The sequence below is a fragment of the Protopterus annectens genome, chromosome 12.part0 (assembly GCF_019279795.1).
Source record: "Protopterus annectens isolate FY-2018-M chromosome 12.part0, PAN1.0, whole genome shotgun sequence".
In the NCBI taxonomy this organism is placed as follows: Eukaryota; Metazoa; Chordata; order Ceratodontiformes; family Protopteridae; genus Protopterus; species Protopterus annectens.
The window spans coordinates 37958027-37974768 of NC_056746.1; the positions used below are offsets into that span (position 1 = coordinate 37958027).

General features: G+C 40.8%; 1 protein-coding gene across 3 annotated transcripts in view; it reads left to right on the forward strand.

Moving 5' to 3' along the window:
- The window catches only part of LOC122816344 (lipopolysaccharide-induced tumor necrosis factor-alpha factor homolog), a 417476-nt gene that overhangs the window by 238618 nt on the left and 162116 nt on the right, over window positions 1–16742 (forward strand). For 2 of the 3 annotated variants that reach the window (XM_044089074.1, XM_044089072.1), the window contains exon 2: window positions 1349–1639. In XM_044089074.1, the coding sequence (XP_043945009.1) occupies window positions 1349–1639 (291 nt within the window). The remainder of the gene's footprint in view (window positions 1–1348; window positions 1640–16742) is intronic. The other variant, XM_044089073.1, reaches the window with a different exon arrangement.

Here is a 16742-nt window from a genome sequence, read left to right on the forward strand (position 1 = left end):
AAATCAGTCCAATCAACTGGATTATTTCTGACACCTTTTAACATGCCTTGAAATAGTGTGACTATAGTGTTGCTTATGTTAATTTAGGGGTGCAAAGGGCTTTCCCTCACTGTTGCGAGGAAGGATTGGGGAACTTGATTGATAATGTTATAGATTACCTGTTTGACTGAATGCCTTTGCATGTCTGAGTGCTGCTGAAAAGTGATGCCTTTTCAGCGCTGTTACGTTTTTGTTTTGGTTGTGGCCTGTTCAGTTTAAAAAAAATACAGTAATATGTTACACAGTATACTAAGCTAGCTAGCAAGAGTTAAATCAAGTTAAACGTTTGTAAAAACAAACACACTTTTGAGCATTCTACATCCCCTGTACTATATAACCAGTATCTGTCTGTAATGTCCAGTATTATATTCTCTACTGCTGGAAAAAAAAGGAAGCAGGTAGAGGGGAATAAAAAAAATTAAAGAAATGTCATGCTGGTCTACTAGCAGAAAACACAGACACTGGTAAACAAACATGATGTAATACCTTTTATTGGACCATCATACGTTTTCCAATTACGTGAACTTTTGAGCTGGCATGAGTCCTTCTTCAAGAGTTATTAAGTTATTCATGTTAAATGCAGTGCTTAACTATCCACATGTGCTTTATCTTCAAGCACTGTAATATGAATGGCCTCTTCATGTCTTTAATGCCAGTGCTGGAATGACATATTTCTGCATGGAATTGAGAAGCAGAATGTGCTGCAGGTTGTAAAAGAGCTCTAGTTTTGCTGTAGAGACTATGAAGTCCTTCTGAGGTGGCATTTTATAGTAGCTGTGGTGTTGGGCTGCAAAGCTAAAGAGCTGCTTTTGAATCTTATCACTTCCTACTTGCACAGTATAAGATCTTCAGCAAGTCATTTAATTTATCTGTTGTCTTTATCCCCATAATTAAAGGAATTAGCACATTCCACTGGTAACACCTGATTACTATACTGCAAACAAAAAATAAATGTGTTCTAAGTAAAGTTTTAGAGTTTAAATTTGGACAAAAACAATATCCACCTTCAGAGTAGGTAAGAAGAAATTACACATCACTGAAAGAGGTGTGTGTTGTACTTCCCCATAGGCTGAGTGAAATATAATAGGTTCAATTTCATATAGGGCTGGAATAGCTCCCTTATGTAACGTGATTCTGTCTTTTTTTAAATGCCATTGTTAACCTTTTGTGGTTCAGTCAACTTGTCAATGAGCAGTCAGAAGACTGCCAATGCGAACAGATCGCTAAACATTTAGTATATTCACTATACTATGCAAATAATCTGGACTTATTTACTGTTACATATGTAACATTTTTCACTTTATTGAAGGTAGGATGTCTGCTGCAGACGCATTCGATGAGCCTCCCATCCAAGCAGAAGGTGCTGCAGAAGCATCCAACTGGCCTCCCATCCAGACAGAAGTTATACGACCTGCATATGAAAATCCAAGTAATCCAGCACAGAATGTTCACTTCTCGAATAACCCTAGCACTGAACAACACCCTGGCTTCCTAAAGAATTCCAGTTATGAACAGAACATTCAATTTGCACAAAATGTTGGCTATGACCGAAGCACAGGTATCGTACGGAATACTGGATGCCCTGTACCACAAGGACCAGGTACTTTCTTTCTTTATTATTTGTTAAGGAATATGCATTATTTGTAAAGGAGTATTTAGATCAAGAAATCATTTTTGGCAATGGCCTAGAAGAAATTTTAAAAATATAGGTATACAATCTATCCATATGTAAGGATAGGTATCACCCCCAGTACTTCACAAACACAATGTGTTATTTCCCTTCTGGGCACTTCTTACATATTGCTTCATTTACAAATGAATCACAATATATAACCACATTACAACATAGGTTCGTAGGTCAGTAGTAGGCTTACTACTTACCTATGAACCTTACTAGTAGGTAAGTAGTAGGCTAGCTGTTCTTGTGAATCATTTTAAGCCCAGCTAGTTTCTCTTTTGGTGCTTGAATTAACCTATCCACTCTGGTGTTAGATTGGCCTTACCCATCCGATGGTTGATAATTACCCCTAGGGAGAATAACTCTGATCATACCACAAATAATTTGAGGGAACCCATGCATGAGATAAAGCATTTAGGAGTTGCCTTTGTCCATTAGTAGTACAGGGGTCAATCCTGGGGTACATTTTCTGTTTCCCATCCATAGATTCAAGTTTCTCTTGAATATTGACAGGGATGAGCATTGTTTTATATGAATGGGGATTTGGTTCCATTGCAGTATTATCCTCTGTGAGGTATACCTGCCCCACCAAGCCATTCAGTTGATACTGCAGAAGGGGTTTAGATCTCTGGACCAAGTATTCCCAATGCTATTTGACAGTTCACCTCTGTATCTGTTGGATACTAAGAATAGTGACAGAGCTTTGAGGTGGTTCATATAGAACATATAGTTTAGGCCTTGCATCCTTTTAATAAAGTATCACTGTGGGCATTCTATTTGTTGCGTGCATATGAACAGTAATATGCCAAAAGGGGCATTATACTCAATGACTGACCTAATGAGAACTTAGTAAATGGGGACAATGACATCCCTACATCTGACAGCAATCCCTTTGTTTATAAGCTGTACAATATATAGGGACTTTCTTACAACAGTGGACACATGCTAGTTGAAAGTTAGGTCACTGTCCACATAAGTTCCCAAATCCTAAAAAAACTAGGAAAGGTCACAGGGGCATATTTTCAGAGTGATAGTTCACGAGGGTACATGACTTCCCAAAGGATACAATAGTGCATTTTTTGACATTTAGCTTCAGTCCATGATTCTGGAACCTGTTTGTTTGGGACAAACCTTCCTGCAGGATGGCTAAGTCATCTGGGGATTCAATAACTGCTCCTAGCTAGCAAATTTAGTCAGCCAAAACCCTTTTGTATTGGTTTTTACTTCAGAAAAATAGATGCCCAACAGGATAAGTCCCAGCACCAAACCCTGGGGGGACTCCAATGGTGACAGATCTCTTTGTGGAAGTAGCTTTCTCATTCTGATCTGCTGCATCCTGTGAGCCAACTAGAAAATCCAGTGGGTGATGTACAAGTTTATTCCCAATTTATTTAGCTTTTCTATTATGCAAAAATGTGGGACTGTGTCGAAGCTTGGCCAAGTCGAGGTATGTGATGTGTACCATTTTACCTTCATCTGTTGCTTTGGTGACATTTTCAAAGAAGTTCATCAGGCTGAGTAAGCATGAGCTACCCTTGAGGAATCCAAATTTAGGTGGTTCCAGAGTTTGGAAGTGCCATATGTCCTTACATTAGTTTTATGATTAATCTTTGCATGCTTTTGCATAAGAGGCTAATCAGACTTATGGGTCTGTAATTGCCTGGGTCTGTGGAAGGTCGTCATTTATAGAGGTGAATGACTGTTCTCGGGTTGAACAGTGTTTTTGGGAGCGGGGTTAAATTGTGCTTCATGCTATTTAAGATGAATCCAAGGAAATTTTATCTGGACTCACTAATGCAGTATTTTTAGCTTTTGATAGTGCTTTCAGTACTTGGTCTTGTATGATAGCTGCAGCTGAGTCAGTTTCCGGTATAGGTTGTGGGACAGAAGGATGGAAGACGGGTAAAACCTGAGTTATCAGCCAGGAGGTTTACTATATCTTCAGCCTCAGTATAGGTAACATCATTTGCAATCAGCTCAGTGCATTTCTGCGTTGTGCTTCTGAGATTATAAAGACAACTAAAACAGCACTGTGACGTCTTTGGCTGGGATAAGTACTTCAGCCTCATATTTGCTTTCGTGGATTTTATTAATCTTCTGCATTCTACACTTGCTCCTTTTTTCATGCATATTTTTATTTTATATTTTATTGTGAAATTCCAGCTAGAAGTTATAATATAGGCACTCAGGATATAAATACCCAAGTACTGACAGTTCATATCAACATATCAAAAAAACTAATTCGAATTGGCTACATTAACTTAATGTCAGAACACGAGCACTCCACTTTTGCAAAAAGTTTACATTTAAAACAAATAAAAGAATAAACTTCCTAGAAAAACATACGGCATGATATGTCTGAATAGAGGCAATGTTACAGAAAGGGATTCTCTAAAGTAAGGTGCAGGGGAAGGGCTGGGACTAGGGTTAGCACACATTGGGGAGGTGGTATAAAGGGGCTTTGCTCCTGCCCCTTCCCTAACCCTAACCCTACACTTTACGTTTGAAAAAAACTTTCTACAATTCTACCATTACACAAGACAGGCTCAGACACAAATACATACACACACACACGTAAACACAAGTACACATGCAAACCGCTAAAGATATCCCCTTACCTAACGCAAAACCCTAAACCCCTGCCTAACCTTTATACCTAAGCAACAAACATTCACATGAACACTCTCGCACCCAGCACCAACCCACTTACACGAGTGCATTGACATTATTATATATATATATATATATATATATATATATATATATATATGGAATTACTTACCTATATCAAATATCATTTATGTCAATGTGCATAATGTTGAAACAAATTGTTCATCATTATGCATGTTGACACTGTACTGTATATGCACCAAGAATTAATCTCGGAGCATGCAAAACTTAAAAAAAAAAAGCACATACACACACACACACACACACACACACACACACACACACACACACACACACACACACGCACACACACACGCGCACACACACACACACAAAGAAAACAGTTTTTCTTGTAGGGGGGCAAGCCCCTCTGCACCCACTATGTGGGGGCCTGTGCCCCCATACCTCCGGCTAATTATGTATTCTAACTCTTGAGATCTAACAGTCCCCAGGAAAAATGGTATATTCCCCTACCCAGGGAATGTCGATCTCACATGCTTGTCGACCATCTGTTAGTCGACCAAACTGTGTCAATTAAACAGATGTCAACCAAAGTACCTTTCAACTAAGTTACCAAGACCTCTATATATATAGATGATAGATAAATAGATACATAAATACATATAAATATGAGAATATTACAGTTTGTCAAATGGCAAAACATGCTGAATCACAAAACATTGAACTATTTACTTACTTGCCTGCACTAATATTCAAAATTAGTAAAAAAAAAATAATCAAGAGATGTGTCCCGAGGGAGGTAGCATGTGCACATCCCCCAACACTGAGACCACATAGCTGTAGGTAAAGGGGAAAGGCTCCTTATCCCCACTGCCCAAGGTTCACAGGTATACACTAGGCTAACAACCACCAGGGCCTTTATAAGCCTAGCCATACAATCTAACCCAACTGTGTCCCTATGTATTGTGGACATTTATTAGGAGGGAGTATGTTAGGAAGTTTCTAGAGATTATGTGGGGGTACTAGTTTGGGCATCATTGTCTGCCTCTATCTATCAGAGACATGGGGGACAGACCTGGGGTGAAGTTTAGATTTCCCATCCATTGGTCAAGGTTAGACTTAAACAGGGTTAGGGATGGACTCTCTGCTTCACATAGATGGGAAGCCTTGTCCAGAGCATGGAGATCCTCTGAGACACACATCTGTCTACCAACATATCTTACTTATGTCATAAGTAAAATTTAATTCCTAGGATCTAGTAGTTCTGATGCTGTTTATTTTGTAGATGTGCAAAAGGTCCATTAGAGCTGGATCCAAGGATGGCTTGTATGCAAGGCATAGATCACCTCAAAGTAACTTGTAGGAGACAGAGTATAGAGACAGAGCTTTAAGGAAAGCTGTATATGACAATGTCTTTATAACTTGCATTCTCCTGGTAAGGAACCTTTGTGGGCATTCCAGCTTTTGCATATGTCTGGACAGGTACATGCCAAAGGGGAACTATACTCAATGATGGTTCTGATATAGGCTGAATAAAGGGGTACTATGGCTTCCTTGGACCCGGATGCCATGTCCTTATTTTATAAGTTGGGTGACACAGAATGATTTTCTTACTATGTTGGCCACATGTTGGTCAACAGCCAGATTACTGTCTACATATGTTCCCAGATCTACTACCGGGTCAACTCTTCGAGGTGTCTTATCGATGGAGTAATTAGTCTGGGTGGCAGTTTTCCCAAACAGCACTATAACTGAATTTCTTGACAGTGAGTTTTAATCCATGATTTTTACACCTGTCATTTATCTGTGTTAGACCCTCTTGTAAGATGCTTGTATCATGGGGGACTCTATGATAGCACCCATTTTGCAGTCATCTAGGAACTGGGTCAGCCAAAGGACCTTGACATTAGCCTTTACCTCCGAGAAGTAGATGTAAAATAGGAGCGGTCCCAGCGTGGAGCAATGAGGTGCCTCGCTGGTGACCGGTCTCTTAGTGGAAAGGGTCTCACCAATCTTGACTTCCTAGGTCCTGTCTGTGAGTCATCTGGCAACCCAGTGAGTTATATAGGGGTTTATGTCCAGTTTGGTGAGTTTTTCATCTATGGCCGAGTGGGGTATTGTTTCAAATGTCTTAGGTCCAGGTAAGCAGTATACACAGTTTTTCCCTTATCCATTGCGTAAGTGACCTTTGAAAGAAGTCCACCAGGTTAGTTGGCAAGGGGGCAATAGGTGCTGATCATGATAACAAGGATAAAAATTGGCTAGGTTTGTAAGGGCCCTTGAGCCATTAGCTTAGTAACTTCCTGTGATCCTATGATCTTCCATTAACAAAGCTAACCTAGGTTGGGTCCAGTGTCTGAAGGTTGCCTGATTATTTCCATGATAATTCATTCCATGGCTTTGCATATTACGCTAGTCAGACTAATAGGTCTGTAGTTTCCTGGGATGGTTGATGGTCCACCCTTTTGAAGTGGAATAACCACTGCAGTCCTCCATTCTCATGGTGCAAAGCCTACTTTGTGGCTATAGTTGAAAAGTGACTCAAGTGGCCCTATATGGTCATGTTTCAAGCTATTTAAGAGGCATTCTGGATTAGTAAGCACCCCAGGACCTGCTCACTGTTAATAGCGGGGGGTTGGGCTAGTAGGTGTTTTATGCTTAACAAAGGTTAGAATTGCCTATCCAACTTCAGTACAATCAGCTAATAGTAGCACATAAAATTCTCTATCAACCTGAAAACACACCCGTACTTACAAAAATTATCACCCCTTACAGCAACCTCAAGACACTTCGCTCATCCAACAAATTACTATTGCAAACCCTCAATAGCAACAACTCATCTGGAGACTCTCTATATGCCAACTCTGTTGATAAAATATGGAACTCACTTCCTGCTGAGCTTACTTCAGAACCCATTCTAACCCAATTAAAAAAAAAATCTAAAACTGTACTTTAAAAGGCAATGGCTATTGTCCTTGCTCTAATCCTAACTAACTCTGGCAATATAAACATGTGCTAAAGAGGCCTTTTGGCCACCCCTACATTGCTTCCTAATTGTTACTCTATAACAAATCAGATTTATATATGACAGAATTAATTACTTTTATCCTATGTATTGTATCTGTAGTAGTGCTTTAATTTCATTAATGTAACAATTTTTTTCTGTATGTATGTATGGAGCTTTTCTCCCCGGGCCATCGCTGAAAATGGACAAGTATCCAGTCAGACTATAAATAAATAAAAATAATTATTATAATTATTAACCTCCCCATCGAGTACTCAAACCTTCTAAAAAAACATGTAAATATCTATACATATTGGTGCAAAAGTGCACCCATTGCTGTCCTGTTGATTTGGAGATAATGTTGCTGGCTGTACAAGATAAATGAAAATATTAGAAATATTCATCCTTGTCCTATTTGTCCCTTGAGAACCTATTTTTAGGTTTAACACTCATGAGTTTTAAAGATCAGGCTTTACTAAATGAACATATTTTTGATAAGTTTAAATGCAATATAAATCTTTAATAATGACATTATAACATTGTAGCTCTTTATAAAAGTGTGACTGTAGAGATTTTCATGACTTGCTATGCTTTAATTGTGCTAATTAACCACAAATTCTTATATATGCTAAAAGGTTATACTCCTGATAGTAGGTGCAATGCAACTGTTTTTGCTGCTCATCATACCTCTCAACCGTACCAAATTCCACGGTATTTCACATTTTGGGGGGAAAAATAACAGGGTGCTATGAATTCCTGAGTGGCCCCTTCAAATCCCGATTTTGTTTTTTTGTTTTATTTAGCACTGATGTCATCACGTATTGCCACTGTATCCTGCAATGCCAAAGCCCCAACGTCCATGGACTTTAAATGACAAATAAGGTAGTTTCAAGTTTTCACAATGGCATTCCAGTTTAGTATAAATTATCACAGTATAGTGGTATAGGAAACCCGATTCACATTTTAGAATAGGGAGTAGAACTTCACAATTCCTTATCAGAATTTGCCATATGAGGAATCAGCAAGCCAGTTTTTTAACTTTTTGAGATAGCGCATTCAATGCACAAGTAATTTTGGAGTTCTACAGCAAATCCAAAGAAAATACCCATCACAGATACCTCCCAACTGTCCAGATTTCTGCAGAATGCCCATTTTATTGTCTTATATTTTGGCCAGTTCCTCATCAAATGTGTGGTTTTCTGCCATCTCGTAGAGGATTGAAATCACTAAATAATACCAAACATTTGAGTTTCAGTCTTTGTAGCACACAAATGCAAAACCTGTTATTCTTTCAACTTTCTAATATTGTAAGAGAAATATTCAAAAACTGTCCCTTATTTTGGGCCCCTTAAGCAAGCATTATTTTTGGCTTTGTCTAGATTTCTTGATGTAAGAAGATGAGAGGCATGGCCATTACTAGCTACAGTGGACACTATTTGCAAATCATTTTCTACCAGTTAACAGCATGAATCAAGAGACTGCATTTGTAGCAGTGGCTAATTTTGGAGCAACAAGTGAAATACCAAATTCAGTGTTTGTGCTTGTTGTGTGGAAATGCATTTGGCTCACTACACTTGATTCTTGATAATTGCAATGTAGTATTATTTATTTAATTTACCCAGTGATTGCAGCCTTTGAATCATGCTTGTTTCTGTCTACAATGTATATATCATGTGATTGGAGTGCAGAGAGAGGCACCTGACAGTTGTCAGCTGATACCAGAAATGCAAACTTCTAATCAAAGTAGAACTGTGGAGAGCAACATGTGTGTTTGTTTGTTCTTTGAAATGGACATTAGATGTGCATTGTGGACCGTGTTACTTCCTGCTGGTGTGGGGGTGCATTTGCAGGGTTTTGTCTTCCCTAGCTGGAGTCTGGACTCAGAAACAGACATGGTTGGTGCCTTACAGGTATTTAAGTAGATTAAGTTTTTCAGAGTGTGTTTAGCTTCAGAAAAAAAAAACATGGGATTCTAATATTGTCAGGCAAACACCAACATCTGTGATTTTAGGGTAATGGGTGTGTTGCCACAGGTAGTTCTGAAGGCAACGTTTACTGTACTGATTCCCAGGTTTCATTAACTTTGTTGTGATAATTGCTGTTTAAGTAAAAACTAACCTTATGGAGCTTATCAGATTGTAAGTAAAACATTACAAGATTATTAAGTATAGTAAGACATTACCTCTGTAATTTTTTTTTTTTTGCATTTTCCTTTCACGTGGAGTCTCTGTCCCTACAGCCTCAGAGTGTGAATATACTGCCTTCAAAGTTGCCCAGAAATTTAGTAAGGAGGTTAGGTACCGTAAAAATAACTATCACAACAATGGAGAACACTGGGGAGGTATGGTGTGGTGTGGCACTAAATATAAGAATAAGGTCAAATATTACAGAGTAAATAATGAGGTGGAGAAAGGGGATTCTGCGGACTATCAGCTGTCAAGAATTTCATATGGGAGGGAGATAAACTGGAGAGCTAGAAGGTCGGGGAGAATGAGATACGTAAAGGTTAAGGAAGTGTAAAGGCAGAAAGTGAGTAGCAATTACAAGTGATGTTAGCCTGCCTGAAATGACTAGCATATTAGTTTTATACAATTTCAAATATCAATATCAATAAAACACTATTCTTCTGGTTATATTTTGTGCTATTTAATATTAGTTTAGCAGTTCATTTTATTTTTAGAAAAGCAAATTGCATTTTAGTTTTATACAAGTTCAAAGTTTGATACAAGTTCAAATATTAATATCAATAAAGCACTACTGTTCTGGTTATATTTTGTGTTATTTAATATCTTGTCTGTTTTTCAATTTGCATTTGAATGTCGGTATCCCACAATCCCATTGGAGTGGGTGGGGGTTACATAATTGTGCATGCAAATTTTATGTTAATCAGCATCTAGATTTTTGGCCAAGTGTACCTACTTTTAATGGGCCTTTGTCTAGATTTTTGATGCTTCCAGGTTGAGATGTATGCTGCTTATTGAGGATTGTAGTGTACTTAATGGATTTAGCTGACTTTATGCATTTGTATTCAGCTAAAACATTTGTATTCAGCTAAGTTATTTGTATGAGCTTATGCCTGTGCCCCCCACACCTCCACCACCAACACCTTTTTTCTTCCTCCTTTTTTTATCTTATCTTGTTTAGCCTCATCTGTGTAAGGCAAAGTTACTTTTAAGCTTTGATTTTGATTTTCAGAGCTGTAATACAGAGAGTTTTAGATAACAGAGGAGCTCTTATAGTAGGTAAACAGTTAAAGTACTGCAGGTGTGATGCCACCATTTTAAGTTACTTACTATGCTTGGGAGCTGTCGTTACTTAACAGCACTGCCTTCACATAAACAAGGATTGTTTGAGAACAAGCATGATCTCCTACAATTGGCTTTTTACCAAAAGGTGATACACTCAGAAGTTGCACTACAGTGTTATTTGCTTGGACTGGTGTTGTTGGAAATAATAAAAAATGTTGGCCCTCTTTTGTTACCCCTTAAATAGTCCACAAACATATCAATTCTTCAGTAAAGCTTAGTGTTTAAAGAGATTCATGCAAGTTTATTAACCTAAAAATTAAATTCTGTCTGTTAAATTTTACTTGGGAGGCTGGTATTAGGCTTCAGACCCCCTCTCCTGTGCAGAGTAAAGTTATTGGTGAACTCAGGCAAGACTCCAAAGCAGGGACTGGACATCCAGTTAATTCAGCTGAAGAGAATATTTAAATACAGTGTGAGAGGTCCTAAAAAAGTGTCATAGGATCATAGGAAATTACTAGGCTATTGGTCCTGAGGCCCTTATAATCTTAGCCAAGAGTTTAGCCCATGCATAGACAAATCAGCACCCAATGCCCCTGTCCAGCAGAGACACGGGTGGAATCCCAGGGATGTCTTTTCTATTTCCCATACAGTTATCCAAATTGCACTTAAAGAGGGGTAAAGAGGTACTCTGCTTGACATAGAGAGGGAGTCTATTCTATAGATGGGGGAGTCCCTGGGGCACAAATCTGTCCCACCAGCAAGTCCTAATGATGTCATAGACCAAGTTGAGGCCACATGAGCGGGTTTCTCGAGTGGAGCTTCACTTGCAGAAATGCAGCAGTCCCATCAAGGCAGGGTCCAAGATCGTCTTGTATGCCAAACACAGGTCACCTCTGAGGAATCTGTATGAAACAGAGTAGAGGGATAGGGCTTTTAGCTTATCTGTGTATGGTAGATTTATGAGGCCCTGGATTCTCCTGGTGAGGAATCTCTGTGGTCTCTCCAGCTGCTGGGTGTGCTTTGCGAGGTACATGCCGAATGGGGCATTGAACTCAGTAATGGAGCTTATAAGGGAAGAATACAGAGATTTTATGACCTCCTTGTCCCTGGATGAGATACCCTTACTTATGAGGTGGGCCATGTAGAAAGCTTTCCGTACAATGGAAGCAACATGGTGGCCCAAAGTCAGGCTGCTATCAATCTGTGTGCCCAAATTCCTCACAACTGACTGCATGCTTAGAACATTGTTATCAATGTGATAATTTGTGGGAACATCTCTCTTCCCAAAGGGGATGATGATGCATTTTTTTTGTATTCAGCTTGAGGCCATATTTCTGGCACCAGTCATTTGTTTGGGTGAAACCTCTTGGAGGATCTCCACGCCACTAGGGGAACTGATGACAGCTCCCAACTTGCAGTCATCTGCAAACTTGGTAAGCCATAGCCCACTGGTTTTGGCCTGTACCTTAGAAAAGTATATCCCAAATAACAGAGACCCCAAGACAGAACCCTTGGGTACACCACTCAATAAGGGTCTACTGCTTAAGGTGTCTTCCCCTTTTTGACTAGGTGGGTTCTATCAGTAAGCCAGTTGGCTACCCATCTGGTAACATACGGATTGATGCCTAGTTGAGAGAGTTTATCTATTATGCCTGAGTGGGGAATAGTATTCATAGGTTCATAGGTGTGCACTAGGATAGTGGCCCTGGGGTCTTTACAAGCCTAGCCATGGGATTACCCTGGCATAGTGCCACCCAACCTTAGTTCCCAGTGCCACTGTCGAGTAGAGCCACTGGAGTTATCGCTGGGGTGAATTTTCAATTACCCATCCACTCATTAAGATTTCTCTTGAAGAGGATCAGCAAGGTGCTCTGCTTGACATGTATGGGAAGTCTGTTCCATAGCATGGGCAGTCACTGGGTTATGAACCTGTCCCTCCAGTATGTTCTGTTGATTGTGGTAATGAGGTTGTGGTCTCTAGAGTGTGTGGTGTGGAGGTATTGAGATTTCTATAGATGTAGCATTTCTAACAGAGCTGGGCCAGACATGGCTTTGTAAGTCAAGCAGAGATCGCATCTAAGTAGGTGATATGAGACAGAGAATAGTTGGAGTTTTTTGAGTCTGTCCATACAGGACAAGTGTTTAAGGCCTAGGATCCTCTTTGTGAGGTACTTTTGCGGCCTCTCCAGTTGCAGGTGTTAAGTGAGGTACATGCCAAATGGGGCATTGTACTCAATTATTGGCCTAATCAGGAAAGAGTAGAGGGAGACAATGACCTCTTTCTTCCTGGATGCAAAATCCTTAGTAATTAGATGTGCCACATAGAAGGACTTGCTGACCACAATGTGGTGATCAAAAGAGAGGTTGCTGTCAACCTGTGTTCCCAGATCACTTATACAGCCTTCTGTGTTCAGTGGACTACCATAGATGTGGTAATTAATTGGAACCGGGTTTTTCCCAAAGGGGATGAAGACACTTTTTTGGCATTGATCTTAAGGCCATGGTTCTGACACCAGTCGTTGGTCTCAGTGAGGCCATTCTGCAGGATGTTGACATCAGTTGGGGAGATAATAATAGCTCCCAACTTGCAATCGTCTGTGAACTTTGTCAGCCAGAGTCCCTTTGTGTTGGCCTGGACTTCAAAGAAGTAGATACCAAAGAAGAAAGGACCCAGGACCGAACCGTGTTGGTCTCCATTCGTGACTAGTTGACAGTCTGACTTGGAGTCAGCTACTTTCACACTGTGGGTTCTATCTGTGAGTCAGTTTGCAACCCACCTAGTGATATAGGGGTTGATGCCTAGCTTAGTGAGTTTTTCTATGATTCCTGAGTGGAGAAGGTATCAAAGGCCTTGGCCAGATCAAGATAGGCTATATGAACCACCTTGCCTTCATCCACAGCTCTGGTGACTGACTCAAAGAAGTCGACCAAGTTGAGCAGGCATGATCTACCCTTCAAAAAACCAAACTGTGTGGGATCCAGAGTTTGGAGATTCCCTATAGCCTTGTTTATTAGGTACATGATGATGCATTCTATAGCTTTGCATATCAGACTCGTCAGGCTAATGGGGCAATAGTTCCAGGGGTCTGTAGTCGCTTCTCCTTTGTGGAGAGGGATGACTGTAGCAGTGCACCATTCAGTACGGACAAAGCCTGAGGTGAGGCTGTGATTGAACAGGGCACACAGGTGAGATGCCAGTTCACTCTGTAGTTCATGTAGAACACAGCCAGGGATATTGTCAGGTCCCATAGAAACTGTATTCTTGGCCTTGGACAGTGCTGTTTTAACCTGTGCAGCAGTAATACTGGGTGCCTGGCAATCTACTGGTATTGTGATTCATCCTTTGGGGGGGTAAAGTTGGTACTGAATCTGTTGGCCAGTATATTGGCAATATCTGTTGGCTTGGTATAGGAGGTACCATTGTGCAATAGCTCAGAGCAAATCTGGGTATTGCCGTGGAGATTCTTTACATACTATAGAAGGCCTTGTGGATGTCTTTACTATCTGCTGTAATTCTGTTTTCATAACTAGCTTTAGAGGATTTAATGAGGGACCTCAACTTTTTGTTGAGGCTGATAAAGGAGTTTTTACAGTCTTGGGACTTCACCTAATTCCACATCAGTTTCCTCCTTCTGTTGTAGAGTTTGTCTATGGCAGGGGACCACCAGATTGGCTTCCTTTTTTTGGAGTGCAGCCTCTTGGTTCTATTGGGTATGGCGAGGTCCATGCATTTGTGTAAGTGTTCATTGAGTGCACTGGTGTATGATTTGGCAGTCATGCAACTATTCTCCATTTGCATGGGTGCCGTGAAGTTAGCCACCTCTGTTTTTAGGAGCCCAAAGTTAGCTTTGGAGAAGTTTTTCATGGTAGTTACCTTTGCAGGGGGGAGGGGGGTGGGAGGGATGTGGATTTTCAAGGTGATTAGTTTGTGGTCGGATCTAACCAGGGAGAAGTTGAGTATTAGTGTACAGCAATGGTCGCCCATGTTAGTAATGACCAGGTCAAGGATGTTGCTATCTCTAGTAGGGGTAAAAACGATCTGGTCCAGGGCATTGGAATTAATGAATTCCAGGAAACGTTGGGCAAGTGCATTGGTACATGAGTAATTTTCCCAGTTAATGGGGGGGTAGTTGAAGTCACCTAGTATGAGAGTGTTAGGTGTACTCTAATATTCTCCACGGTGCTTAGAAACATGGAGTATGAGTCTTGGGACATGGTTGGGGACCTATAGCAGGCTATGACCTGAATCGCTGTCTTACTCACTGTTAGCTGCACCTGAAGTATCTCTGATGTGTTATGTTGGGCTACCAGTCTGGAGGTGTGCACATCCTTTATGAATATGAAAACACCACCGCCTTTGCAGCTTCAGTCCAAGTTCTGGGGCTTAAAGGTGTGGAATGAGTTATAGCCTGGTAGTGCAGGGGTGCTTTCTGGTGCCTTGAACCAGGTCTCTGTTACAGAACAAATGTCGATCTTCTCCATTTTAAGGAGTGCTTCGAGTAAGAGAATTTTGAGATTTAGACTTCTAGCATTGAGCAGTATGACCCTCATATTGCATTTGTTTGTAGCTGTTACAGTGGTAATTTGGTGTTTGGAACACCACCTAAAAAAGGCACTATCAGGGTGGCAGGAGCCCTGGCCAGTATCCGGAAGCCCAGGGGTAACAGATGTAGGCCATCTCTGGCAAAGCATCGAGGTCTGTCAATCATGTCATCCCAGGCAGACAGATACTTGATCCTCTTAGAATGACACCAAAAACGTAGCCAATTGTTGAAATCAGTCATTTTCTGCTTGTACTGCGGTATCATTCTGGGTGATGGTAGGATGCTGCTCAGTGCTAGGGTCATACCCACCTGGGCTACATATTCCAAGAGCTCCTCCATGTCTCTCTTCATGTAGTCCAGGGAGGTATGTCTCAGGTCATTCACACCCACATGTACAATGACAGAGTCATATTTGTACCTGTTGTTGAGGGACTGAGTGAGTGTGTTATGTGGCAGATCCCGGCTCCTGACAGGAAGCTGACCATTACTTTCTCCTTATTCAGCCTAGTGAGTGGGACATCAGTGTGCCTCACTATCGAGTCACCTATGACTAGTATGTTGGGCATGCTGTTTTGCCTTAGGGGCTTTGGTTGAGTGGCACACTGATTAGGAGAGTTATGTGCCTTGTGATTAGTGTTGTGTTATGGTGGTCAAGTGCGTTTCTGCCTTGGAAGTCTCTGCTGTTTGGGTAGATTTTTATTGAGAGCCTCCGCGAAGGTGGGTGTGGGGTTTGTGTTTTTATGTGAAAGCAGTGCTGGTGTGTGTTCTGGAGGGCTGTGTGTTCCATGTGGTGTGGTACAAGTGTTAACCTTCTCCTCTTGAACAGCTATTCCAGTCTTGGCTGGGGAGTGTGTGGCATCCAGTTTAGATATACAAGTGCATCTCTCACAAATCTGAGTGTTGGGATGTAAGAGGAGAAGACGGTTGTCAGGGTACATGAGGCAGTTGTTACACTGCCTCAGGATATCCAAGTTCACCAGGTAAATAGCAGAAAGCACAGGGAACTGACCTTTAGACATGCCTGGAGGGGTGAGCATTAATAATAAGTACTGGATCTGTTTCCTTGTAAAACTTTTAGTGCTGGTAGCACTTTTGTGTGCTACAATAATTGCTACAAGAAGTCTGGTAAAGTGCTAGACTAATAAGCTAGTAAAAGTGCAGGAGAGGAGAGAACTGCAGATCTAAGGGAAAAATTGAAGAGCAGACTTTGGCACTGCACAGAAGCTTACAAACAGTCCTGAATATAGCAAGTCTGTATCTGGACTAGACTAGTTACAGGAAAGGCAGGAAGCAAGTGCAAATGCGGGCTTTTAAACCAGAAAGTTTAAAGAGATGGAAAAAAAACTGCCCAAACAGCCAATAAACTACATTTTCTGGGCCAGAAACCACTCCTTTTGTGGTAGATAGGCTACCTAGTGCTTACCACTCCCACTGATAAACTAAAAAGCTTTATCCATGTTAAGGTAGGCAGTGTGCACTGTCTTCCCCCCATCCATGGCTTTGGTGACTGTCTCAAAAAATCGACCATATTTAATAGACATGACCTCCCCTTGATGAAGCCAAACTGTGTGGAATCGAGTGTTTGGAGGTTGCCAATG